This window comes from Schistocerca americana, chromosome X (assembly GCF_021461395.2).
Source record: "Schistocerca americana isolate TAMUIC-IGC-003095 chromosome X, iqSchAmer2.1, whole genome shotgun sequence".
Taxonomy (NCBI): domain Eukaryota; kingdom Metazoa; phylum Arthropoda; class Insecta; order Orthoptera; family Acrididae; genus Schistocerca; species Schistocerca americana.
Window position 1 is genome coordinate 956,681,782 of NC_060130.1, and position 26,347 is coordinate 956,708,128.

The window sequence follows — 26,347 nt, forward strand, 5'->3', positions numbered from 1 at the left end:
TACATCACTCAATAATGAAGTTTTCTGTTCTGAAGGTTATATAATAATGACTGAATATTTCAATCATTTTCAGTGTTAAACATGATATATGACAATACTCAAATATATTTTTAACATTTAGCTATAATTATACCATTTAAACATGCACAATGCACATGCTTTTCTAATGAAGGTTGTGCAATTTTCTTCCATATTTTATCCTTTAACTTTCAAGTATGACAATACAGACCTACAATGTAGATACTTCTGTGGAGTGGAGAAAAAGGTGGGTTTTCAAGTTATTCATCACATTTTGATTTTCAGAGAGTCTGCAGAAATTTTGAAGGGATTTAGAGAAATCATGGAAAACCTAAATCAGGGTGTCCAGACGTACATTTGAACTGTTGTCCTCCCAACTGCAAGTCCAGTGTGCTAACCACTGCACCACCTCACTCAGTTTTATAAAACTAGTGTGAGTATTTTCTCTCCCAAAATAGCTTCATCTCCTCCGTTCAATGCAGAATATTTGAAATTTGCTCTGAGCTCCATAGTACATGTTATTTTGGAAACCCCAGTTTAAGTTCTCTACTTCTACTAGACATTTTTTAAACTTAATTTTCAGTTCATCTTTTCATTCTATCTTTTACATGTCTTTAAAATTTCCAATACTATTAACTTCTTTCCTCTTCTTTCTCTTCTTCTTTTTTCAAAAGGCTAAGCCTTGTCTCTGCAGCCACAGCTTCCTCTCTTCAGCAGTCCTATTCATCTCCATGTATGAAGATCATCCCGTCTCACTAATCATGTTTTTTAAATAGGACAATAAAAATCAATCCTGAAAAACATATTGTTTTCTGTGGTTTCTCTTTGATACATAAGGTCAAATTTAATCTCCCACATCAGAGAGCTTTTTCCCCAAACTTGCTACAGCATACTATCTTCTTGCTCACTTCTCAGTGAAAGTTTCTTTTAAATAATTTGTTAAAGCTTCCTTTGGACCAAATTTGATAATTTTGCAGATACATGAAAATTATTCTAAATATGTAAAACACCTGTAAAATTCAAGATTGATATTCAGTAGACTGATATATCTTTAAGACTTTTCTTCAATTGAGTTCCATACACTGATTTTCAGCTGGTGTTCTTCCCTTACTCTTACACTATATGTTGTCTTTTCACAATACTTTTCTGCCCCCACATCTTCCTTGTGACTTTGCAAGTCTTATTTAGAATCTCTATGTAACAAACTTATTAATTATTTATAATAGTTATTATTTCACTTTGAAAATCATGACCCTCGTTCCTACTTACAGTAATAGTTACTTCTGCATGTTTTTTGAATACTATTAATATTTTAATAATGACATACTAATTGATATCCTCAGCAGAAGAAAGAGAGGAAAAGACACAAATGCAATGAATAATACATTTTGTTTTTTAGAACCCCACTCAAAATCAAAATCATCAACAACGTATAAAGGATAATACTTTAATTTCATTGAAGAGTTGGTACAAATATGACACAGTATTCACAAAGAATTAGCTCTTGTGTAAAATAGTTTCCATTGCTGACAAAATGATACAGAAGTATTAATAAACAGATAACAGAGTATTACTCACTTAATCTTTCCCTCTCTTGCACAATATATAATTTATAGACTTCATCTGATGAGAGGCCCAGTTCTTCTCTGTATTCTTCAACACTCTTACGGAGGAGTTCTACGGGCTAAACAGTTATATTGTGTGAGAACGGATCATTCAGTTGAAACACCAATCTTAATATTAAAAAATACAGCCAAAATTATGAAATGACATGTGTGATATGACAGCAGATCACTGAGATTCATCCACAACACCACAGAGTAACCTGTCAGCTGACATAAATTGTTTGTCACAACCATAAGTCTACGTCTATAGCCCTTATGCATTACCACATTTAGTAGAAATAAAGCAACTCCATGCACTGACATATCACAACTCACATATTGGTCAAAGAAACTTTTCTTGTTCCATACTAACAATTACAGAAAATTACCACTGAAATGTTGAATGACGTGTGAGGAGGACTACTGCACCAACCAGTAAGAGCCAATATTGTGCAGCATACACTATATTCCTCACTGCTTACTGTTACTGAGTAGGGACTCTATCCATTGTACCACATCCAACATTTAGACACAATATTAAGACATTCTTACATTTGTATGCCACCAAACAAATGGGTGCCCTTATCAAACATTCTATTCTAGGTGCAGCATTTTGGAGCTGATAAATGTATTTTTATATGTTTTCAGATCAAGTGATTCCCCTGTGTGAAAAAAGGAGCACTTAAGCAACTGCACTGCATGGAAACACATCAGTGTAGAGAAGGATTGATTCTCTTATGGAGAAAAAACACTGGCAGTAAGGTATGAAAGACTGGAATAAACATAGTACACCCTAATTGTAGATATAGAGTCCGTTGAAAATTTTATGTAGGAACATCAATGCAGGAAGAACTAAAGTTCTGGTTGCTCAATACCAATATATTTAGAAAAAAGTTATCTACGAAATTGTGTGAAGTAATTGAAACAGATTGACAGATTGTATGTAACTAACAAGACATGTGGAAAAAAATTGCAGTGTGACAGGAAAACAGGGACCAACGAGTAATGTAATGGTAATAGGAGAGTGAAAAAAAATCGAACACTTAATAATTTACATAAATGCCAATGCCTAATATATGCTTGAGTACAATATTTACTTGGGTTAGTAAGTTTTTAATGCTATAGGTAAACTATTACCAGCCCCACAGCAGATTTTGATGCTAGGGAGTTAATTCTCTTTTTGATTCCTTCAGAAAAAGTTACCATAAGCTTTCCATATCTATGTTACTATAGTTTTTAGGTTCAGATTATTTAAAAATGTTTGATGTTTGTGTATTGCCACTTATCACATGGTTATTTTCCATCATAGCTGAACCCTTCTGTTCCTTGACTGATCTGCCAGTTTTTCTTCAGGCTATCCCATGCTGATTTGACATAATTATTTAAATAAGAGCTTCAGACATAACAGTCAACTGAGAGTTTTTAATAATACTTCTTTACATAGGACATTAATTACTACCAGTAAGCCCCCAATTCCTTAAAGAATAAAACTCTTGTATAAAAGAGCAGATTGGTTGGCACCCCTGCAGCTAGGCAGACGCGCGTATACAAAGTTAAGTGATTAATATTGAAATAAGAGCTAATTTAGTTAATATTAAATTTTAGCCTAGTGTATTTACTTCTTCTCTAGGCTATCTATTGAAGGTTTCGCTTTCATGACCGGATTTAGATCGAAAAGGAAGTATTTCGTAAAGGCTGGTAGTCACTAGTTTTTTTTACGTTTTCAGGTGTAAATTTCACACGAGTGTAGATTTTCGTTTTTGACTAGAGTTATCGCTTCAAAGTCAAATTAATTCGTGTCTGTCATACAGAGTTTAGAGAGTTAAAACTTTCAGAAGTAAGTTTAAAAGTTTGTTTACATTAGTGTTTATTTACGGATTAGTACAGGTTATGAAACTACTGTGGTTTCGTACCAACTTATTCTCTGCTTTTGTGTTAAGTTTGTCTGTCAAACCATGTGTGACAAATGTGGTGGCTGCTATAGAAATTTGAAAGAGGGGGTGCTCTGTGTAGACTGTAAATTATGGTTTCATTGGGACGAATGTAGCGGTGAGGAAGCAAGGGTAGAAAATGAGAATTTTCCATGGCAGTGTAGGTTATGTAGAAAGGACAGAAAAATTTCTGAACAGGAGGCAAAAATTTGTATCCCTAAGGCTGAATTAGATAATGAAAACTTGGAATTATGTAGGTTAATGGAGGAAAAAGAGATGGGGAACTGGGAAAGGTAGCAAGCAAAGCAGCGAAAAAGGGAAACACTTGCAAAAACTTCAGAAATTCAAATAATAAATCAGTTTGGCTTGCTATCTGAAGTGGAGGAAGGGCCTCATCCATATGTAGTTGAAAGTAGGTTGAAGCAGAATATTAGCTTAAAGAAAAAAAGACAGGGCAGGATCAAACCAGAATAGGAGAAGAAGAATTCTGCTTATAGGCAGCAGTCATGGGAGGGGTGTGGGCCAGCAGCTTCAGGAGAAATTAGGTGACAGAAAACTTAAGTCAGCTATGCAGGGACTTTGAGAAGGAAGATCAGGTGATTATAGCTGGGGGAGCAGGAAACAGCCTGGCTATGAATCCAAGATACAGTATTAAGAGTGACCTGGGCAAAATAGGAGCAGAAACTGGGCACACAAATGTGGGTTTTGTGAAGGTCTTTCAGAGCCATGAACAGCCCTCAGTAAACACTGCAGTAAGGCATGTTAACACCGAGCTGAACAGGATGCTCCAGACACTGGCAAAATCTCACATAAGTGTTGTTCCAGTTAATGCTATTGGTAGGTGTGGATACACTACACACAGCCTGTACCTGAATAGGAAGGGGAAAAATAAGTTAGTTTCTCCATTAGCAGAAACTGTAAGGGGGGAGGGGGGGGGGGCACAGTCACACAAAGGGTGATCCCAGTGGTTAATGGGTCCAGGCAGACAGGTTTTTTAGGTTAAAGCCAAAGTCCAGACAGACAGAAATCAAGATAAATAGAGTAAAAGACACTTCATGTACAGTAAATTGGGGCAAAGCTAAGGGTAGTATCAACTTAGTCCATCAAAATATGAGGGGAATAAAAAAAATAAAGTAGATGAGCTATTAGTGTGTTTAGGTGATCTCAAAAGTAAAAATGAGATTGATATACTCTGTCTGTCTGAACACCATGTAACTGTGGGGATGGATAGTGTCAGTATAAATGGGTATAATTTAGCATCTTACACTTGTAGAGCTAGGATGGATATAGGAGGAGCTAACGTTTTCATAAAACAAGGGTATAAATACAAAACTGTAGAAGTAAGCAAATTTTGTGTTGATAAGCACTTTGAGGTTTGTGCATGTGAACTTCAGTTAGATAATGTAGTACTGATATTAGCAACAGTGTACAGGTCCCCATTAGGAGACTGGGAGCTATTCATAAAAAAGTTTGACTCCCTATTATGCTGTCTGTCAGACAAAAAGAAGAAGTTACTAATCTGTGGTGATTTCAGTGTAAGCTTTCTAAGTAATTCTGATAGGAAAAGTGAACTAGAAATGTTATTAACAACATATAACTTAAAATCAGTGGTCAATGTCCCTACATGTATAGCTCATGACAGTAGCACTCCAATAGATAAAGTATTTGTACAGAAAGAGGATGTAAAACAAACACATGCTTTCCCTGTGGTAAATGGATTGTCAGACCATGATGCACAACTGATTCACTTACAAAACCTAACAGGGTGTACAGTTCAGAAACCATTAAATAAAAGTGTGAGGTTGCTCAACCTGGTATCTATAGAGCACTACAGAGAAAGTTTAAGAAATGTTAATTGAGGAGATGTATATAATGAGCCAAATGCTAATGATAGATGCAACATATTTCTTAATAAATTTATATCCCTTTTCAAACATTGTTTCCAAAAGAAAATTATTAAATGTAACACCACACACTTTTCAAATAAACCTTGGATTACTAGAGGTATTAATGTGTCTTCAGAAAGAAAAAGAAAACTGTATGAGACAGCAAGACCTAGTAAAGATCCAGAAGTAGTTTTTCATTATAAAAATTATTGTAACTTACTGAGAAAAGTTGTAAGGAAATCAAGAAATATGTATGTTAGAGAAGAAATCAACAACTCCGGCAATAAAATCAAATCAATATGGAATGTTGTTAGAAGGGAGACAGGAAAAGTAACCACTGGGGTAGGTAGTATTACTATTAAAGAGAATGAGACCATCCTAACCAACAGTACACAAGTAGCTAATGTAATAACAACCATTTCTTACATGTAGGAGAAAAAATTGGTGAGAATAGTTCAAAAGAAAAAGGCCAGGCAGTACATGGAAGAGCCAGTTTTGAAAAATTTTAGTCATATTAAGTTTCATCTAACAACCTCTTGTGAGATAAGTAAAATTATTAAATCTTTGAAAAATAAATGTTCTGTTGGGGTAGATGACATCTCTAATAAGATATTAAAACAATGTGGAGCGATTACAGCTGATGTTCTGAGTCACATATGAAATGCATCACTAACTCAAGGTATTTTCCCAGACAGGTTAAAATATGCCATTGTCAAGCCTCTCTACAAAAAGGAGGACACCACAGATGTCAATAATTGGCTCTGGCTCTGAGCACCATGTGACTTAACTTCTGAGGTCATCAGTCGCCTAGAACTTAGAACTAACTAAACCTAACTAAACTAAGGACATCACACACATCCATGCCCGAGGCAGGATTCGAACCTGCGACCGTAGCGGTCGCTTGGTTCCAGACTGTAGCGCCTAGAACCGCACGGCCACTCCGGCTGGCTATGTCAATAATTATTGGACAGTATCCTTGCTTACAGAATTTTCAAAAATCTTCGAGAAAATAATGTACTGAAGAATGGTTAGCCATCTCAACAGTAATGGGATACTTGAAAAATCATAGTTCAGATTTCGAAAAATGCTGTTCCAGTGAGACAGCAATATACAATTTCACTGTCCACATAAAAGAGTCCTTAATTAATAAAATGTCACCAATAGGAATTTTCTGTGACTTGTCCAAAGCATTTGATTGTGTGAACCATGACATTATGTTACAGAAATTACAATTCTTTGGTATAAATTGGGTAGCACATGAGTGGCTTAAGTTATACCTACAGAACAGGAAACAAAAAGTTTCTTTATATGGTTCAAGTGATGTAAATAAGTTTGCCACTGTATCTAATTGGGGTGAAATAACATTAGGTGTTCCACAGGGTTCAATCATGGGTCCCCTTCTATGCTTGACATATATGAGTGGCCTCCCTTCTTATCTGAAACAACAAGCTGAACTGACACTGTTTGCTGATGATACAAGCATCATTATTAATCTAGTAAAAGAAACTCCAATTGAAAATGATACAAATAAGGTCTTTGGAAAAGTATTAATTGGTTTTCTGCAAATGGGCTTGCTCTAAACTTCAAAATAACACAGTACATCCAATTTTCTGCTGCAAAAAGTACAGTTTCTTCAATAAATATAACACATCAACAGAAGTCGGTAGACAGGGTAGAGCATACTAAGTTTTTGGGTGTACATATAGATGAGAATCTTAATTGGAAAATTCATATTTTGGATCTTCTAAAGCGACTAGATTCAGAAACTTTTGCAATCAAAATAATTTCCAATTTTGAGGATATAGAAATTAGTAAGCTAACATACTTTGCATACTTTTACTCTCTGATGTCATAAGGAACAATATTATGGGGTAACTCAACACTTAGACAAAAAGTATTCACTGCTCAAAAGAAATTGGTTAGAATAATTTGTGGGGAGTCTTAGTCACACATCTTGTAGGCATCTTTTTAAAAGATTTGGAATTCTTACAATAGTCTCACAGTACATTTACTCACTAATGAAATTTGTTCTCAACAACACCGACCAGTTTAAAAACAACAGTGACATTCATGATTATAATACCATGATTATAATACTTAACTTATCTTTGACACAGAAAGGTGTAAAATATGCTGCTATAAAAGTTTTTGACAAATTACCAGATGAAATAAAATGTCTGACAGACAGTAGTAATAGCTTCAAAAATAAATCGAAATCATATCTCCTTGACAACTCCTTCTATACCATAGATGAATTCTTGAATAGGAATAAATAAATCTATTAATATAGTTGAATTGAAAGAAGGAGGTTAAGATGGTATGGGCATGTTAAGAGGATGCATGGGCAGAGACTCCCCAAAATTATGGAAGAACTAAAGATGGATGGGAAAAGACCTAGAGGGCACCCAAGAACGCGGTGGAAAATGGGAGTGAGAATATCTGTAGAAAGGAGATGTGTGACCTGGCAGCAAGTGAAGGAAGAAAAATGGTGGGAGGACGGAGCCAAATGGAGAGGACTCATCAGCACCCAGACCCGGCAGTAGCTGGAGCAGGATTCGGATATAGATAGATTAATATAGTATAGGCATGTTGTGCCATTTAAGGGAATGGGTAATTAACCTTTAACATTGTAATATATATATGATATGGTTATAATAGAGGGAAACATTCCACGTAGGAAAAATATATCTAAAAACAAAGATGATGTGACTTACCAAATGAAAGTGCTGGCAGATCGACCTTTAAATATGTCTGCTTGTGTCTGTATATGTGTGGATGGATAAGTGTGTGTGTGCGAGTGTATACCCGTTCTTTTTTCCCCCTAAGGTAAGTCTTTCCGCTCCCGGGATTGGAATGACTCCTTACCCTCTCCCTTAAAACCCACATCCTTTCGTCTTTCCCTCTCCTTCCTCTTTCCTGATGAGGCAACAGTTTGTTGCGAAAGCTTGAATTTTGTGTGTATGTTTATGTTTGTTTGTGTGTCTGTCGACCTGCCAGCACTTTCATTTGGTAAGTCACATCATCTTTGTTTTTAGATCTATTTTTCCTACGTGGAATGTTTCCCTCTATTTTTATATATATATATATATATATATATATATATATATATATATATATATATATATATATATATATAAAAAACAAAGATGATGTGACTTACCATACGAAAGCGCTGGCAGGTCGATAGAAACACAAACAGACACATACATACACACAAAATTCAAGCTTTCGCAAGAAACTGTTGCCTCATCAGGAAAGAGGGAAGGAGAGGGAAAGACGAAAGGAAGTGGGTTTTAATGGAGAGGGTAAGGAGTCATTCCAATCCCGGGAGTGGAAAGACTTACCTTAGGGGAAAAAAGGATGGGTATACACTCGCACACACACACATATACAGACACAAGCAGACATATTTAAAGACAAAGAGTTTGGGCAGAGATGTCAGTCAAGGCGGAAGTGCAGAGGCAAAGATGATGTTGAATGACAGGTGAGGTATGAGTGGCGGCAACTTGAAATTAGCAGAGATTGAGGCCTGGTGGGTAACGGGAAGAGAGGATATATTGAAGAGCAAGTTCCCATCTCCAGAGTTAGGATAGGTTGGTGTTGGTGGGAAGTATCCAGATAACCCGGACGGTGTAACACTGTGCCAAGATGTGCTGGCCGTGCACCAAGGCATGTTTAGCCACAGGGTGATCCTCATTACCAACAAACACTGTCTGCCTGTGTCCATTCATGCGAATGGACAGTTTGTTGCTGGTCATTCCCACATAGAATGCGTCACAGTGTAGGCAGGTCAGTTGGTAAATCACGTGGGTGCTTTCACATGTGGCTCTGCCTTTGATCGTGTACACCTTCCGGGTTACAGGACTGGAGTAGGTGGTGGTGGGAGGGTGCATGGGACAGGTTATACACCGGGGGCGGTTACAAGGATAGGAGCCAGAGGGTAGGGAAGGTGGTTTGGGGATTTCATAGGGATGAACTAACAGGTTACGAAGGTTAGGTGGACGGCGGAAAGACACTCTTGGTGGAGTGGGGAGGATTTCATGAAGGATGGATCTCATTTCAGGGCAGGATTTGAGGAAGTCGTATCCCTGCTGGAGAGCCACATTCAGAGTCTGGTCCAGTCCTGGAAAGTATCCTGTCACAAGTGGGGCACTTTTGTGGTTCTTCTGTGGGGGATTCTGGGTTTGAGGGGATGAGGAAGTGGCTCTGGTTATTTGCTTCTGTACCAGGTCCGGAGGGTAGTTGCGGGATGCGAAAGCTGTTGTCAGGTTGTTGGTGTAATGGTTCAGGGATTCCGGACTGGAGCAGATTCGTTTGCCACAAAGACCTAGGCTGTAGGGAAGGGACTGATTGATGTGGAATGGGTGGCAGCTGTCATAATGGAGGTGCTGTTGCTTGTTGGTGGGTTTGATGTGGACGGACGTGTGAAGCTGGCCATTGGACAGGTGGAGGTCAACGTCAAGGAAAGTGGCATGGGATTTGGAGTAGGACCAGGTGAATCTGATGGAACCAAAGGAGTTGAGGTTGGAGAGGAAATTCTGGAGTTCTTCTTCACTGTGAGTCCAGATCATGAAGATGTCATCAATAAATCTGTACCAAACTTTGGGTTGGCAGGCCTGGGTAACCAAGAAGACTTCCTCTAAGCGACCCATGAATAGGTTGGCGTATGAGGGGGCCATCCTGGTACCCATGGCTGTTCCGTTTAGTTGTTGGTATGTCTGGCCTTCAAAAGTGAAGAAGTTGTGGGTCAGGATGAAGCTGGCTAAGGTGATGAGGAAAGAGGTTTTAGGTAGGGTGGCAGGTGATCGGCGTGAAAGGAAATGCTCCATCGCAGCGAGGCCCTGGACGTGCAGAATATTTGTGTATAAGGAAGTGGCATCAATGGTTACAAGGATGGTTTCCGGGGGTAACACATTGGGTAAGGATTTCAGGCGTTCGAGGAAGTGGTTGGTGTCTTTGATGAAGGATGGGAGACTGCATGTAATGGGTTGAAGGTGTTGATCTACGTAGGCAGAGATACATTCTGTGAGGGCTTGGTAACCAGCTACAATGGGGCGGCCAGGATGATTGGGTTTGTGGGTTTTAGGAAGAAGGTAGAAGGTAGGGGTGCGGGGTGTTGGTGGGGTCAGGAGGTTGATGGAGTCAGGTGAAAGGTTTTGCAGGGGGCCTAAGGTTCTGAGGATTCCTTGAAGCTCCGCCTGGACATCGGGAATGGGGTTACCTTGGCAAACTTTGTATGTGGTGTTGTCTGAAAGCTGACGCAGTCCCTCAGCCACATACTCCCGACGATCAAGTACCACGGTCGTGGAACCCTTGTCCGCCGGAAGAATGACGATGGATCGGTCAGCCTTCAGATCACGGATAGCCTGGGCTTCAGCAGTGGTGATGTTGGGAGTAGGATTAAGGTTTTTTAAGAAGGATTGAGATGCAAGGCTGGAAGTCAGAAATTCCTGGAAGGTTTGGAGAGGGTGATTTTGAGGAAGAGGAGGTGGGTCCCGCTGTGACGGAGGACGGAACTGTTCCAGACAGGGTTCAATTTGGATGGTGTCTTGGGGAGTTGGATCATTAGGAGTAGGTTTAGGATCATTTTTCTTCATGGCAAAGTGATATTTCCAGCAGAGAGTACGAGTGTAGGACAGTAAATCTTTGACGAGGGCTATTTGGTTGAATCTGGGAGTGGGGCTGAAGGTGAGGCCTTTGGATAGGACAGAGGTTTCGGATTGGGAGAGAGGTTTGGAGGAAAGGTTAACTACTGAATTAGGGTGTTGTGGTTCCAGATTGTGTTGATTGGAATTTTGAGGTTTTGGAGGGAGTGGAGCTGGAAGTGGGAGATTGAGTAGATGGGAGAGACTGGGTTTGTATGTGATGAGAGGAGGTTGAGGTTTGCTGGAAAGGTTGTGAAGGGTGAGTGAGTTGCCTTTCTGGAGGTGGGAAACCAGGAGATTGGATAGTTTTTTGAGGTGGAGGGTGGCATGCTGTTCTAATTTACGGTTGGCCTGTAGGAGGATGCTCTGAACAGCTGGTGTGGATGTGGGAGAGGAAAGATTAAGGACTTTTATTAAGGATAGGAGTTGACGGGTGTGTTCATTGGCTGAGTTGATGTGTAGGTGAAGGATTAGGTGGGTGAGGGCAATGGATTGTTCAGTTTGGAACTGGTATAGGGACTGATGGAAAGAAGGGTTGCAGCCAGAGACGGGAACTTTAAGTGTGAGGCCTTTGGGGGTAATGCCAAATGTCAGACAAGCCTGAGAAAATAGAATATGGGAGCGTAATCTGGCTAGGGTGAAGGCATGTTTGCGGAGGGAATGTAAATAAAACTTAATGGGGTCGTTGTGGGGGTGTTGTGAGGGTGACGTGGTATTAGAAGGTGGAAAGTGTAACATGCGGAAATGAAAATGAAAATAAAAATATATGGGGAAGGATAAAGGTGGACTGGAAAGTAACTGGAGATCTGGTGTGAAAAAAGGCGAAAAGGTGTTGGTTACAGCTGGGCTATGTTGGACTTGAGTTGGTAGACAACGATGTGCACAAAGGTTAGGTGGTTGTGTTGCCGCCAAAACACGTTAGAGGACGGAGAAATTCGGGAAAATTTCGAAAAAACTGCGTGTAATATATTAAAAGGAGTGGTTTTGTGGTGGCAGATTATGAAAATGAGGCTAACAATTGTCTGACAAAGAAATAATGACGATAAAACCTGTGGGAAGCGGCTAAAAATTATCAGTGATGTGGGAAAAACGGAAATGGAAATAAATCGAAAGTTATTAGAACTAGCCGAAACAGCTTCCATACCATGCAACTGATCAGTGGAAAACGCAATTAACTAACTAACATCTTATTACTTTATAAATGAGTTAATGTGTGAAATATTTCACTTTAAGCATGCAAGCTAGAAAAAAATTAGATAATGTTTGAAAGTATCTTTAAAGTTTGTTGGAAGTCACTAAGTGCCATCATTATAAAACAATGAATGAATTAAGTCTGGGTATTTATGCAAATATCAGTTAAGCTGCCTCAAGACAAGCACACAGTTTCTAACTGTAATACTGGTATTAAGGGGTTAAAGTTTTAACATATGTTGATTATGACAACATTTTAAATAATTATAAGAAATACTGAAAATTAAATTTTTGTTGCCTCTGGAAGCCATTAGCAAGGCAACTTGCAACTGGTACCAAATTCTTGGAGAGTCACTTAGTAATATAAATAATATGAAGTTAATTATTTAACTTTTCTTATTCCAGACCATTTTGCACAGTTCCCTTCCTTTCTATACTATATTCCAACCATTTTGTGATCAATGATCTCTTTAGTTTTGCACTGGTGTCGCATTTTATTCATTTCCTTTTCTTTGCAGTGTAGCCATTATACACAGACGAATATTTATGCAGAAATGTATCAAATTTGGAACTGATGTCTGAAATATCAAGCTAGTCAGCTCTGCAAGGCTCCCTTAAAGAAATCTGTTGAGACAAATGGTTTTCTTTGTTAGTGCTTAAGTGTACATAGTTACTGTTGAACCCAAATCTTCCTATACATCAGGATGTGACACCAAAAAACCACTTGAAATCTAGGTCACCCCTATGGCAAATAGGATTTCCTGTGATCCAGGAAAGGAATGGAAACGATTGTGGAGTAGAAGCAAGGTCAAGAATAGAAGCCTGGTTGCTGATCCAAACATACCAATAGAGGCATATAATCTTACAAGAAGAGTCTGGACTACGCTAAACCATGTGAGGATAGGCATCAGAACATGACGCAGGGAAATGATGACTGCATGGGGCCTCTCAAATGACCCTCAGTACAAGTGTAGACTCAATCAATTGATGGACCACCTGATCAAGAGCACTGTTTATGGCTTTTGTGATGAACCTGGAGACATAGTTAAACTCATGGCCAAAGCAATTCTATTGTGTAAAATCTAAAATTATGTAATGCTGAATGTGTCTTATTTTATGTTGTAATCTCTTTTTTAATATTCTCCTTGTAAATATCAAACAAGTAAATAAATAAATAATAAAGTGTATATGTCAAGTAGTCCATTAAGGCTAAACAAACAGTTGTTTTATAATTTAATAGATGTAAATTTCATTGTCATGACACATAAAAATGATATAAACTAAGGTGTTACTATGAAGTACAATTCCAATGATAAATTCTGCAATTAATGTCAAATTATGTGTTTTGTGTAATATTTAACCCATGTTTAGCTCTTGATCTATCAAAAGATCAGTAATGAGACCACTATTAGCCAAGTTCTGGCATATTGATTCATTCTTCTATAACTATTTAATACAACAACTTTATGGTTATAAATGAAAAGCACAAAAGTGTAGACGTTCTGGAGTATTTAGTTGGTAAACAAATTATTTATTTTCCTTAAAAATGATCCACAAATATTTGCTGGATTATTAAGGATTATTTATTAGGAGTATACTGCTAATAAGTATCAGTTCATGTGAACCACAAGTTTCTACATATTTTTTTTATAAACAATATTTAATTATACCTACAATTTTGAACTTTTTCACATGTCACTGATGGAAATTACACTCTAATCCTCCTTCCTTTTCACAAAGATGTGAAAGGTTTTTATTCTCTGCATTACCTCCACAAACGCAAACTGATAAACTATGTTATTAAATTTAATAGTTGTATTCATGTCTTTCAAGGCTGTTCAGATTGCATGGCAGGGTGGTGGTGCCAGGGGAATGGGGTTATATTCTGGATTTCCACGCAAAGCTCTGTCATCCAGAGCTACCTGCACCTACGTCACTGTGGAGACACATTGGTAAACTGGTCATGAGTGCTAGTCACATTCTCCAAGTAGTACTGGTTTGTGTTTTGGTATTGTAGTGATTCGTACTGTGATTCCCATCTTTCCATACTGATCTGTCAAAGTAATATGAGGTGCTACCCAAAATATCTGAGAATTTCAATGTAAAAATGAGAAAACTATACTTACATCCTCATGTCCTCTATCACCTTCAAAATAGTTACCCTGGGCATGTTTAAAATGATCCCAGTGTTGTTCTCATTTTTAGAAGCACTCCTGGAAGTCTGCAGGGTGAAGGGTGTTCAGGACACATTACAATTCCACTTGGATGTCTTTAATCAAGTCAAAATGTCACCCTTTCAACATGATTTTCATCTTTGGGAACAGGCAGAAATCACACAGGGCTTTGTGTGGCAAGGTTGGGGGACTGTTGCTATGTTGTTTTTGCCCCAGAATTCCTTCACAATGAGCGAGGTGTTCATGGGTGCGTTGTCATGGTGCACCAACCAGTCTCTACAACTCTGGTCATTTGCGCCAAACATTTCCCCTCAGTTGCCTCAAAATTTTACAGTAAAACTGCCCATTGACAGTCTGACCAGATGTAACAAACTCCTTATGCACTATTCCCCAAATGCTGGAGAATATATATATATATATATATATATATATATATATATATATATATATATATATATATATATATATATATATATATATATATATATATATATATAATAGAGGGAAACATTCCACATGGGAAAAATTTATCAAAAAACAAAGATGATGTGACTTACCAAACGAAAGTGCTGGCAGGTCGAAAGACACACAAACAAACATAAACATACACACAAAATTCAAGCTTTCGCAACAAACTGTTGCCTCATCAGGAAAGAGGGAAGGAGAGGGAAAGACGAAAGGATGTGGGTTTTAAGGGAGAGGGTAAGGAGTCATTCCAATCCCGGGAGCGGAAAGACTTACCTCAGGGGGAAAAAGGACGGGTATATGCTGGCACACACACACATATCCATCCACACATATACAGACACAAGCAGACATATTTAAAGACAAAGAGTTTGAGAAGAGATGTTAGTCGAGGGGGAAGTCATTCAACAACATCTTCGCCTCTGCACTTCCGCCTCGACTGACATCTCTGCCCAAACTCTTTGTCTTTAAATATGTCTGCTTGTGTCTGTATGTGTGTGGGTGGATATGTGTGTGTGTGCGAGCGTATACCCGTCCTTTTTCCCCCTAAGGTAAGTCTTTCCACTCCCGGGATTGGAATGACTCCTTACCCTCTCCCTTAAAACCCACATCCTTTCGTCTTTCCCTCTCCTTCCCTCTTTCCTGATGAGGCAACAGTTTGTTGCGAAAGCTTGAATTTTGTGTGTATGTTTGTGATTGTTTGTGTGTCTTTCGACCTGCCAGCGCTTTTGTTTGGTAAGTCACATCATCTTTGTTTTTTGATATATATATATATATATATATATATATATATATATATATATATATATATATATGTGTGTGTCAGCATTGACTTCATGTTGCTGCAAACTTGTCAAGCATTTGTTGGCCTTGAAGAAGATGGTGTTTTCCATTAAGATGATTGCTTCTTCATCATTTCAGGGTTATATACATACACCCGAGATTCATCAGCTGTTATGGCACTCAATAAGAATTTTGGACACTCCCTGAACTTTTTCTTGCAGCCCAATGCATGTCTGAATTCTGAGGTTTCATTGGTCAATGCTGAGAAGGTGAGGCACAAACTTTGCTGCAATTTGTCTCATGTTCAATTAATTGGTCAGATCCCACTGACGCGTACCATACAACATCACAAGTCTGTTACAAAGATCGAGATTTGTCTGTCTTTGGTCTTTGTGAATCACTTCATGCACATACATAATCATTTCCAGTGTTGTTCATGTTCAGTTCAACCAGAATGTTCATCATCTTTCACAAATTTTTGACCTTCCTTGAAACACTTGAACCATTCAAATGTTCTTGCTTAATTCAGTGGACTCTCACCAAATGCCTCTGTCAGCATGCAGGGTGTTTCAGCCAGTGGCGGATATATATATGGGGGTTGCGCAGGGCATGCACCCCCCCCCCCCCCCCCCTGCGGGACTGCTCACAATGCCACTCATGCCACCCCCGTCAGTCAGCTCGCACACTATTCATTCATTTCTTTCATCAGTCGATTTGACTGCATCGAGTTATTGTACTTTCCTACTTAGCACACACATCCACATCGTCATATTTTATACATTTCTGTCTGGCACATAGTTAGCTAACACACACCTACGAAAAAAGTCGCGACTATTCTCGTAATCTCAATACATTATTGTGTCTGGTATTTGTTCGAGAAAAGTCGCAAATATTCTACTGTTTTCTTGTGCAGAGAACCTTCGATACATAGCATTATAAATATGGACTATTCACTGAATAGGAAGCTAGTTTACATTCAGAAGCAGAAATATTAATACTGAAGAATGAATAAGTAAAAAGTCCTAGTTGTAGCAAGTGCAGTGTGAAGATTAGTCAAGAGTGAGAATGATAAGTTGATTGTAATACATAGTAATTTCTCAGTAAAGCAATATTTTTACTAATAACGTAATACAAGTTAGGTATGGGAAACTATTGATGCATATATCTCCGGTAATAGTGACTATCGAGAAGATTCCTGAAAATGCATTGTTACTATATAGGCCCTCTTAAACGCACTAGAAAGGAATGCAATCGACAATGAAAGTTCCACACACATAAACTGCCGGTTGACATCAGCATTGGAAACATGCCCTAATTTTATGTGTTGTAAGGTACATAGTGGTTTGTCGCCTTCACAGTAGGTATTTGCTCACACTCCATAAAAGTCTGGAAGCGAATATTCTGGCAGCGAATGTTTTCAAAACAACCAAGCCATATATATAAGGGAAGAGAGTCGCTGCCAGGTAGCCAGTTTGAAAGTTACAATCGTCCCGATAACTTCGAAGTGTAAAAAGTGAACAACTGTGATTATTGGCTATTATCATGGATTTCAGTCAGTGTTGTGCTTAGTGATATTAGAAATACGTGGAGTGTGACCATGTGTGTTTTAATGTTAAGTATACTAGTATAGTTTTTCAACATTGCAGCGTACAAAGACATTAATTACTTTTGAATACATTGTGGGAGTGAACAGTGATCAATGTTGTTACAAATATTTACTATCAAAAACAGCCTTGATCACAAATTATTTATTCCAGTGACCGGTTTTGACCACAACTGTGGTCATCTTCAGACCAATGAGTAAGAACCTTCTTCTGGTGGTAAATCAGTACTAGTTATTTACCACCAGAAGGAGGTTCTTACTCATTGGTCTGTAGATGACCACAGTTGTGGTCGAAACTGGTCACTGGAATAAATAATTTGTGATCAAGACTGTTTGTGACAGTAAAAAAGTACAAAGACATGGCTGAGGTTGACAATGAAGGAGGATCGACTTAATGGCTTAACTCTGTTGAAAACTCACCCTGACATTGATTAACCAATTTTCCAGGAAGAATAGGCACATAGAATTCATCATTTAAGGAAGAGAATCACAATTGCAACTTTTTTATATCATAAGATGGCATTGTCTTGTATATGTGTATAATGAGTTTTAATAAAACTTTCTTAAACTTTGCGAGTGCCTTAATTATTTTTTATTACGGTAAAAGTGAAGGTAGCTCAAGGTATCTTTAGTGCCCCTCCATAAGGTTTTTCTGTATCCGCCACTGGTTTCTGCTCCAGTTTTCTTCAACTTGAAACAGAATCTGATGCAAATTCATTGCTCTTTCATGTTATTGACTTCAAAATTCACAGAATAACTGAAACACATCCTGACAAACACCACTATAGTCACAATTACACGCACTAAAGTTGATGTAGCTTGGTGCCACAGTAGCTAAAACGTGTACCTCGAGACATCTAGTGCCAGAACGTTGTGCTGCTACTGTTTTGACCAGTAAAGTGAAATTCTTGAGTATTTTGGATAGCACCTCATAAATAAGAATAGGTGTAATATTGTGCCATTGCTCATTGTAATGATATTGCTTGCAAAGCTCAGAATGTTGTGTATCAGTCAGGTAAGACATCTAAACAGGTAGGTTAAAGGGGTGGCTATCAAGAAGAATGCAAAAGAAGAAACTAGCTCTAGATTGTGTGTTTTTGTAATAGTCATTTATTAAACATTGTGGGCTAATGTCATTTCATGTAATACCAATGTGGTTTTTCCCCCCATAACATATACTGTTATAGTGAAAAACATATTTATAATGATATGATAATTATTTTGATTGTAAACATCAGTAACTCACATTCAGCTTGACTTGTTAGAAAAGTAGTTGTCTGAAAGTGTACCACAGCAAAAAATATAATTGTTTATTATTGGTACAAGAAATAATCCAGAAACATCACGGTTACTGCTTAGTGCAAGTGCGAATTGAAGTCAATGATGCTGATGTCTCCCCAGTGACATCAGGAGAGACTGAGCAATGGCAACATATTATTGGGAGTAGCCTACCTGTTAAATTTGTATTTAATCTGTTGCACACAAACTGACTTGCAACTTGCTATTTCATTCAAGCAAATATAAAGAATATATGTACTTACACTTTTAAATATGTAGCATTCTGATATATTAAGCATGATTTATTTTTCAGGTTGTCTGTTTTCAGTTTCTTTTAAGTTTACTTCACTTGACCTTGTTCAGTACTGCCTGTCTTAATGAAAAATGTAACCTAGAAAAGTACACCTCTGATCCCAGTAACAACATGAGTTTTTCCATATTTGGCTGTGGCTATCCTTTGTTTCTGGTACGAATTTTCCTAACCTGTCTCACCTGCTCCTATACAAGTGTTTGTCACACTTTGTGTGCTCCCACATAATAGCAATAGCAACATGTGCAAAGCCAATGTAGGCCTTCCTTAAAATTAATAGTCAGTTGTTCAAGCCAAAATTGGTCTAAGTGTAAAGTCCCAACTATCTATGTATATAGCTACTATTCATAATGCATTAAGCTAACTCCAAATACAGTGTATGACAGTCTTGGACAGGCCACTACCTTCTCTCTAAGCTATCAGTGTCACAATCTCTTGATTCAAATATTTCTTCATCTATACCCTGCAAGACTATGAACACAATGTGGTGGAGGGTACAAAATGTGGGAGAATCATTATTCCCCCACTTTATTTCACTCGTAAGTGAATCACAATCAGTACATGATATATTTCTTGAATTTAATAATACACTTGTTCCTTGATTATCCTCAGAATGTGAAATCTTGGCTTTCTGACTGCTATCCTTCGCACAATGCACAATTATTTAACATTTTCCACTGGTGATCATGAGGCATAACTATAGCATTCTCCCACCTCTAATGACATCATTGCCAATGGGATGTTAAGCCTTCATTTTCCATCCTCTCTCTGTGGCATTCTCACTTGGACTAAATAAACTTGTGATAAATTATCCAGCTTTTTAAGAACAATCTCTCCCACTTCCCTATATCTATATGTCTAGATAAAGCTTTACTATTGTGCAGCAGTAGCTGTAATATCATACTGTGGGTATATTCATGTAGACTTGAGTTGTTTTTGTATTGTCATTCCAATTCCTTATCTTTATTTTCACTTTTCTCTACATATTTTTGCCTCTGAGAAGAAGAGCAGTAGGAAGTACATGGCATTTGATGTGATTGTTGTTGCTGTAGTTGCACCTGATAATATTAGTTAGTAGGTACTTATAGTTTTAGGATGCACTGGCATCATTCTCAGTTGAATTGGTCTGGAAGGGTCCTTAAGATTGTTAACAACAGTAGCTTAGTTTGTACAAGTGTTGCTAGAAATGGCAGTCATTTGAATTTGCATCAAATCATTTACCTTGGGTTCTTTCTGTCCCATGTCTTAGAAAAAGAATACTGGAAATGTTGAGTGCTGTATATATTAAAATTGTTTATCACTTTAGCGTACATGATCCACTTATTATTTTTCCGTTCGCTACTAATACTGCAAGCATGTGGCCCTGTATCGCTGTGTTCATTCACCTTAGAAGACAGGAGTGTCCACAGCATACTCATCATCAACTTGTAGAAGAAAGATCACCAATGATGCTGTAATAAACATACTAGTTCATGATCATAGTAACCTGAATAAAAGAGTCAAGTTTTAGCAACTCATTCCTGGGGTATGTGTTGAAAAGGGTGCATTCACCAACTGTGAGGAAAAAACCACACTGTGTTCAAACCAAACCAACTTGTCAAGAGTGAGAGTTCTAACATCTGAAGGGCTAAACCAATCAACATTTTTCACAGCCAGAAACATCTACAGTGCAGTTAATGTAACAAGAAAGAAAACAGAGAAAGAGATATTCCAGAACAAGAAAACGCCTAAGTGTGGCAGAAAATCAGCAGGTCAGGCTTCTAAGCTAGCAAAACACACAAATGACTTGAGTTGGTGGCTGCCTTAACTTCGCACCTCACCAGAGGCTCACTTCAGTGCACACAGCACAGGTATGCCCTGTCAGCAGCCACCATAACCAGTTTTCTGCCTGCCAGCACTATTAGTTCTGCACCCTTTGTTTCCATGGCATTTTTGACAGGGGTAGATACCAAATACCTCCCCACTTTAATGGTCACTTAAGGTCAAAAGTGCCCAAGTTTACATCTGAAACATCTAGGGAGGGAAGAGAAAGATGCCAGACACCCAGCCAGTGGTTTCATCTGTATGTCAGTATCCTTAAGTGTGGCTGCAGAAGCCAAGGGCAGCTCAAAGTATGGCAACTCTTCTTTGCCAGGTTCAACAAGCTGCTCAGGCGCAGTTGGAGGGAGCAGCTCACCTCCATTGGTTGCTCTCCCCACATTGTACATATGAGAAGATGAACACCCCCATAATATTAAGTAATAATTGTGGTTGGGGGTGGTGAGTCCCATTGCCTTATATGCAGATGGGAAATACTGGCGTCATCCATATGGGTTAAAGGCTCTGGAGTTGGCTCCTGAGATGGCAGTTGGCTATGCACATATTGTGGCGTTAATTGGTTTCTGTGTCTTGTGCACCTACTGTCCCCAATTGCGACCTCAAAAAGTTGTCGACCTCTGTGCTGGACTAATACCTCTTCTGCCCACCCCGATCACAACAATGTTTGGGGCTGTCATCCAAACAGAAGCTCCAGCAGACTATGCCTATTTACCAGTGTGGTGCATTATGTGGCTAGAAAGTGTGAAAAAGCCTCATATACTAGTGTAGTTTGCACCACCTTCCTCATTTGGGTCTTAAATCTCCTGATCATTTGCTCCAGCTTAGGGTTGGATGTGGGATGGAAGGGAGCAGTGGTCAGGTTCTGGATACCATTGCGGTGACAGAACACCTGAAATTCTGACCCAATAAACTGGGGGATATTTTCAAAGACCGTCCTGGCTGGTGCACCCTCTATTGCATATATAATAATAGTGCCCTGAAGTGTATCTTGCTGTTGCGGTGGGCATCTGTGCTATATAGGGGAAGTTGGGCAGAGCATCCATCAATATCAACTACATTTCCCCAAGAAAAGAGCCAGAACAATCTATGTGTACTCTATACCACAGCTGAGCCAATTGAGGCCAACGCTTTGATCTGAGGCAGCCGATAGTGAGAGTAATGCAGCAACTGTAGGCTGAGTGGATGGAATGAAGATGGAACTACAATGTGACACTTGTCATCATATTTTGTAAGCACCAACACTCCCTGATGTACACTGAGCCACTCTTTCATACAAAGTAAGGTCGAAAATCAGCATGGGCATCCTTAGGAAGGTGCACAGGCCATCACAATTGAAACACTGCAACAACACTGCAACTCTTGGTCATGACTTGTTGCTACTGCTACTTCTTTGGCTGTGATGAGAAGGTCTAGTAGCATTGTATCCAACACATCATCAGTTGCAAAACAGACTGTCTCCTCCCTTATCAAACTCCATGTTGGGAATCATGGGCAACCTAGACAATGCATCAGCGTTTGCATACTGTGTGGTGGGATGAAAATGGATATCATACAAATAATTGCTAAGAAATAATGCCCAGTGCTGTAATCTCTGAGTTGTCTTGTCAGAAATCTGGTCCTGTGATTACATAATAACACCAACTGTTTGTGATCCTGGATCAAGTGAAATTTGGAGCCATACAGGAAATCGTGAAACTTTTTAACACCACAGACCAGCACCTCTTTCTCTATCTGGGAGTAATTATTCTAGGCATGCAATGGGTGAGAGGGTCTTAGGTAAGAAAGCAATCAATAGTTCTAATCCATCTGGATTTCTGTGTGACAGTATGGCACCAATCCCATACAGCAATGTATTAGCATCCAGTATTATGCTTTTCTTTGAATCAAAGGTACAAGGCAAGGAGTAATGTGTAAACAGTCTTTTAGTCACAAAATAGCTAGCTGATGAGCATGTGACCAAATAAATTTCAAACCTTTTTTACAAAGCTGATTGAAACATTGAAAGACCTCTGATGCTTTTGTTATGAATTTGTTATAATATATTGACAGAAAAAAGTCATAACACCAAGAAGGAGTTGTGTAACATAAATGAAAGTTTGTAGGCATGTTTCTACATCTGAAAGGTGATGTCTATTCTAATATTGTGCCAGTTGCATAAGAGTGGTGCTAGTACCACCATTATGAGGATGCAAATAAGGTTTGCTTTAAATACAAGGTGTAATGGTTGTGATCATTATTTACCTTAGAGGTTTGATGTGGTGAGTTGTGTTAATCAAGACTGCCTTTAAGGTGACAAAGACACCATTTTCAACACCCCACTGAGTTTGAAGGAGGTTGTATAAAAGGGCTACAAGAAGCTGGATGTTCCTTCTGTGATACTGCAGAAAGACTTGCAGGAATTTGGCCAATGTACACGATTTCTGGCAGTGGTGGTCATAAGAATGTACTGTCTCAAGAACACTGGTCTCTTGATGGCCATAGGGCACTACCAAGAGGGAAGACCATCATATTTAGTGTATGGCTCTTGGGTATTATACTGCAGCTGTAGCAACAACTTAAGTAGCAGATGACACCACAATGACACAAAAAATTGTTACAAATTGGTTACTTCAAGGACAGTTCCAAAGCCCTGTAGCATGCATTCCACTAACCCCAAACCACTGCCACGTACAACTTCAGTGGTGTCACATGTGAGTTCACTGGAGGGCAGGGTGGAGTTGTGTTGTGTTTTCTGATGAAAGCTGGTTCTCCCTGAATGCCAGTGATGGTCATGTGTTGGTTAAAAGGAGGCCCCAGTTCAAGGCCTGCTAGACACGCTGGACCTACACCTGGAGCAGAAGTCTGGGGTATGGCTTCGTATGACAGCTGGAGCACTTTTGTGATTATCTCATGCACCCTGACTGCAAATCTATACATCGATCTGGTGATTCAACCTGTTGAGCTGCCATTCATGAACAGCATTCCAGGAAGTGTTTTACAGAAGGACAATGCTCACCCACATACCTCTGTTGTAACTCAACATGCTCTACAGAGTGTCAACATGTTGCCTTGGCCTGGTTGATCACCAGATGTGTCTCCAATCGAGCACATGTGGGACATCATCGAATAACAATTCCAGCATAATCCACAAAAAGTGTTAATCATCCCTGTATAGATCAACTAAGTGCAACAGTCATGGAACTCCATCCCACAAACTGACATCAGGCACCTGTGCAACACAGTGCATGCACTTTTGCATGCTTGCATTCAAAATTCTGGCAGGTAAACAGTTTATTAACATACCAGCTTTTCACGTTTCAATGGTTTATCTCCCACTTACATAAACCTGTGATCTTGCAATGTTAATCACTTAAATATATTGCATAGACAAATGTATTCCCAAAATTCCATTACACTACATTAATTATTTTTTGGTGTTACAGTTTTTTCCATTAGTGTAGTTTACTGTGCGAAGGAATGACTGCATCTCCAATTTCTAAGGGACAGGCAACTTATCAATTGCTGTGATGTGGTCATCGAGTGGTTTAATGCCTTCCATACTTAAGACATGCCCTAAATACTTGACACTGGATGCAAAAAAACTACACTTTTTCCAGATTACAATGTAGACCACTGTCCTCCAGTATCTGAGAGACTGCATGTAAGTCATGCAAATATTCTTTCCGGGTGGCAACTGTGACAATTAAATGATCCAGGTAACTTGCACACTTCAGAAAATGATGAACTCTCCGCTTGATGACCATCTTGCAAATCAATCTTCAATAAATAGTGTCCACCAGCAAACTGCACCAATAACTTTTTTGTGTGAGGGATTGGGTAAACTTCCATCTCACTGTGGATTTAAAATTGTCATAGAGCCAAATTGTCCCATCCCATTGAGTTTTTTATCCCCTCCCCCCTCCCAACATCATTGCCCACTAACTTGATGCTAAGGTGAAATAACCAGTATTCCTGAAGTCTGTCTAATACAGATGTAACTATAGCTCTTGTAGCAAATGGCGAAGGACAAGCACTATGCAACTTGTCACAGACAGCTTAAGTTGAATGTGAGACATAAAATCCCTTGCATTACCCAACATTGGCTCCTAAACCATTTATGGGACTGCAAAAGTGACTCAAGGTCATGAAAAGAAATGACTGGAGACACTACATTAATGTGATCAACAACTTGGAAATCAAATGTGGTAAAAGCATCCAACCAAAAAATATTCAGTGACAAGGTGCAATCGACCACTAATACTGTTACTTGGGGCTCTACATTCTTATATTTTGCTTACGAAACCAGTTGACCCCGCAATGTAATTTGTTGAGGACTAAGGGAAACCACTGTTTTGGTAACTGCTTGTACAGAGGGCTACCCAGTTCATGATACATAGCCAAATTGATCAACAAGTCCACAGCCACAATGTCAAGCCAAAACTCAATTGTGCATCACAAAATAGACAGCTGCAGCACACACTGGTGAGCTGTTTGTCAAATATGTGAGCTTGGTGCAGAAAGCAGGTTAACAGACAGCTGGTCAATGTTGCGAACAGGACACTGCTTAGCACAGACAGCAGTGATGTGGCTCCTGCGGTTGTACTTCAAACAAACTTTATTTACATATGGACGTTTCTGACACTTACATTGATTATGACAACTAGCAAAAGTCCTGTAATCTAAGGAACTAAACGATGCCAAGGGAGGACAGCCATTACTGTTTACCATACCATATCAGAAATTGCGAGGACCACAGTGCCGTTTGTGTGAAAGCCAGTCCAATGGCAATGGAAACTGATTCCTGGTATCTGTCTTATTAATCTGTTTAACAGAGCAGTGAAAAGACTGCTTTTTAACAACTACGAGTAACCCAGGCACATCGGACCCTAGGAAACAAGATCCTTTTGTGTTATCTGATGACATATTACAGGAAAAACCACAACCCTCTTCCACTATGTGACACTCATCAACAAAGCCTTCCTGGGACACTGCAGACAGCTAATACAACCATACTAACTGTGCCACATCAGCTCGAGATGGGTCAGATGACTCTAACACTTTTGCTTGAAATGACTTACCTGGAGCTACTCAAATAATTACATTAAAGATAATCGAGTATGTATAAGATATGGCACGCTCACTACAATGAAACTTACAATCCAAAGACAAATCTTATAAATTCGGTATCCATTCTGTGTGCAACTCATTAACTCACATTTGGCACTGATTTAACTCCAGGTGCCAGATTGCATTGTGTCCAAGCCAAACCAAGTTGTCAACAGTGAGGGTTCTAATGTCTGAAGAGCTAAACCAATCAAAACTGTATAAAAGCCAGGAACATCAAGAGCACACTTAATATGCCAAGAAAGCAAACTGAGAAAGAGATATCCCATAACAAGCAAACATCTAAGTGTGGTAGAATATCAGCAGGCCAGGCTTCTAAGCTAGCAAAACACATGACTGACTTCAGTCAGCAGCCACCTTAACTTTGCATCTCAGAAACCAGAGGCTTTTTCCAATATACAAGGTGTTGGTGTGCCCTGTCAGCAGCCACCATAACCAGTTTGCTGGCTACCAGCACCATTGGTTCTGTGTCCTTTGTTGGCATAGCACTGCCATCATGCATGGACACCAAACAAGTGATGAAAAACTTCACAAACGT

The 26,347-nt window shown here is 39.0% G+C and overlaps 1 protein-coding gene across 7 annotated transcripts in view; it reads right to left on the minus strand.

Annotated features, from left to right (window-relative positions):
* Positions 1-26,347, minus strand: part of LOC124555721 (coiled-coil domain-containing protein 177) — a 293,273-nt gene that overhangs the window by 108,002 nt on the left and 158,924 nt on the right. For 6 of the 7 annotated variants that reach the window (XM_047129731.1, XM_047129729.1, XM_047129732.1 and 3 more), the window contains one exon: positions 1,597-1,702. In XM_047129731.1, the coding sequence (XP_046985687.1) occupies positions 1,597-1,702 (106 nt within the window). Of the gene's footprint in view, positions 1-1,596; positions 1,703-26,347 lie in introns of those variants that run through there. The other variant, XM_047129734.1, reaches the window with a different exon arrangement.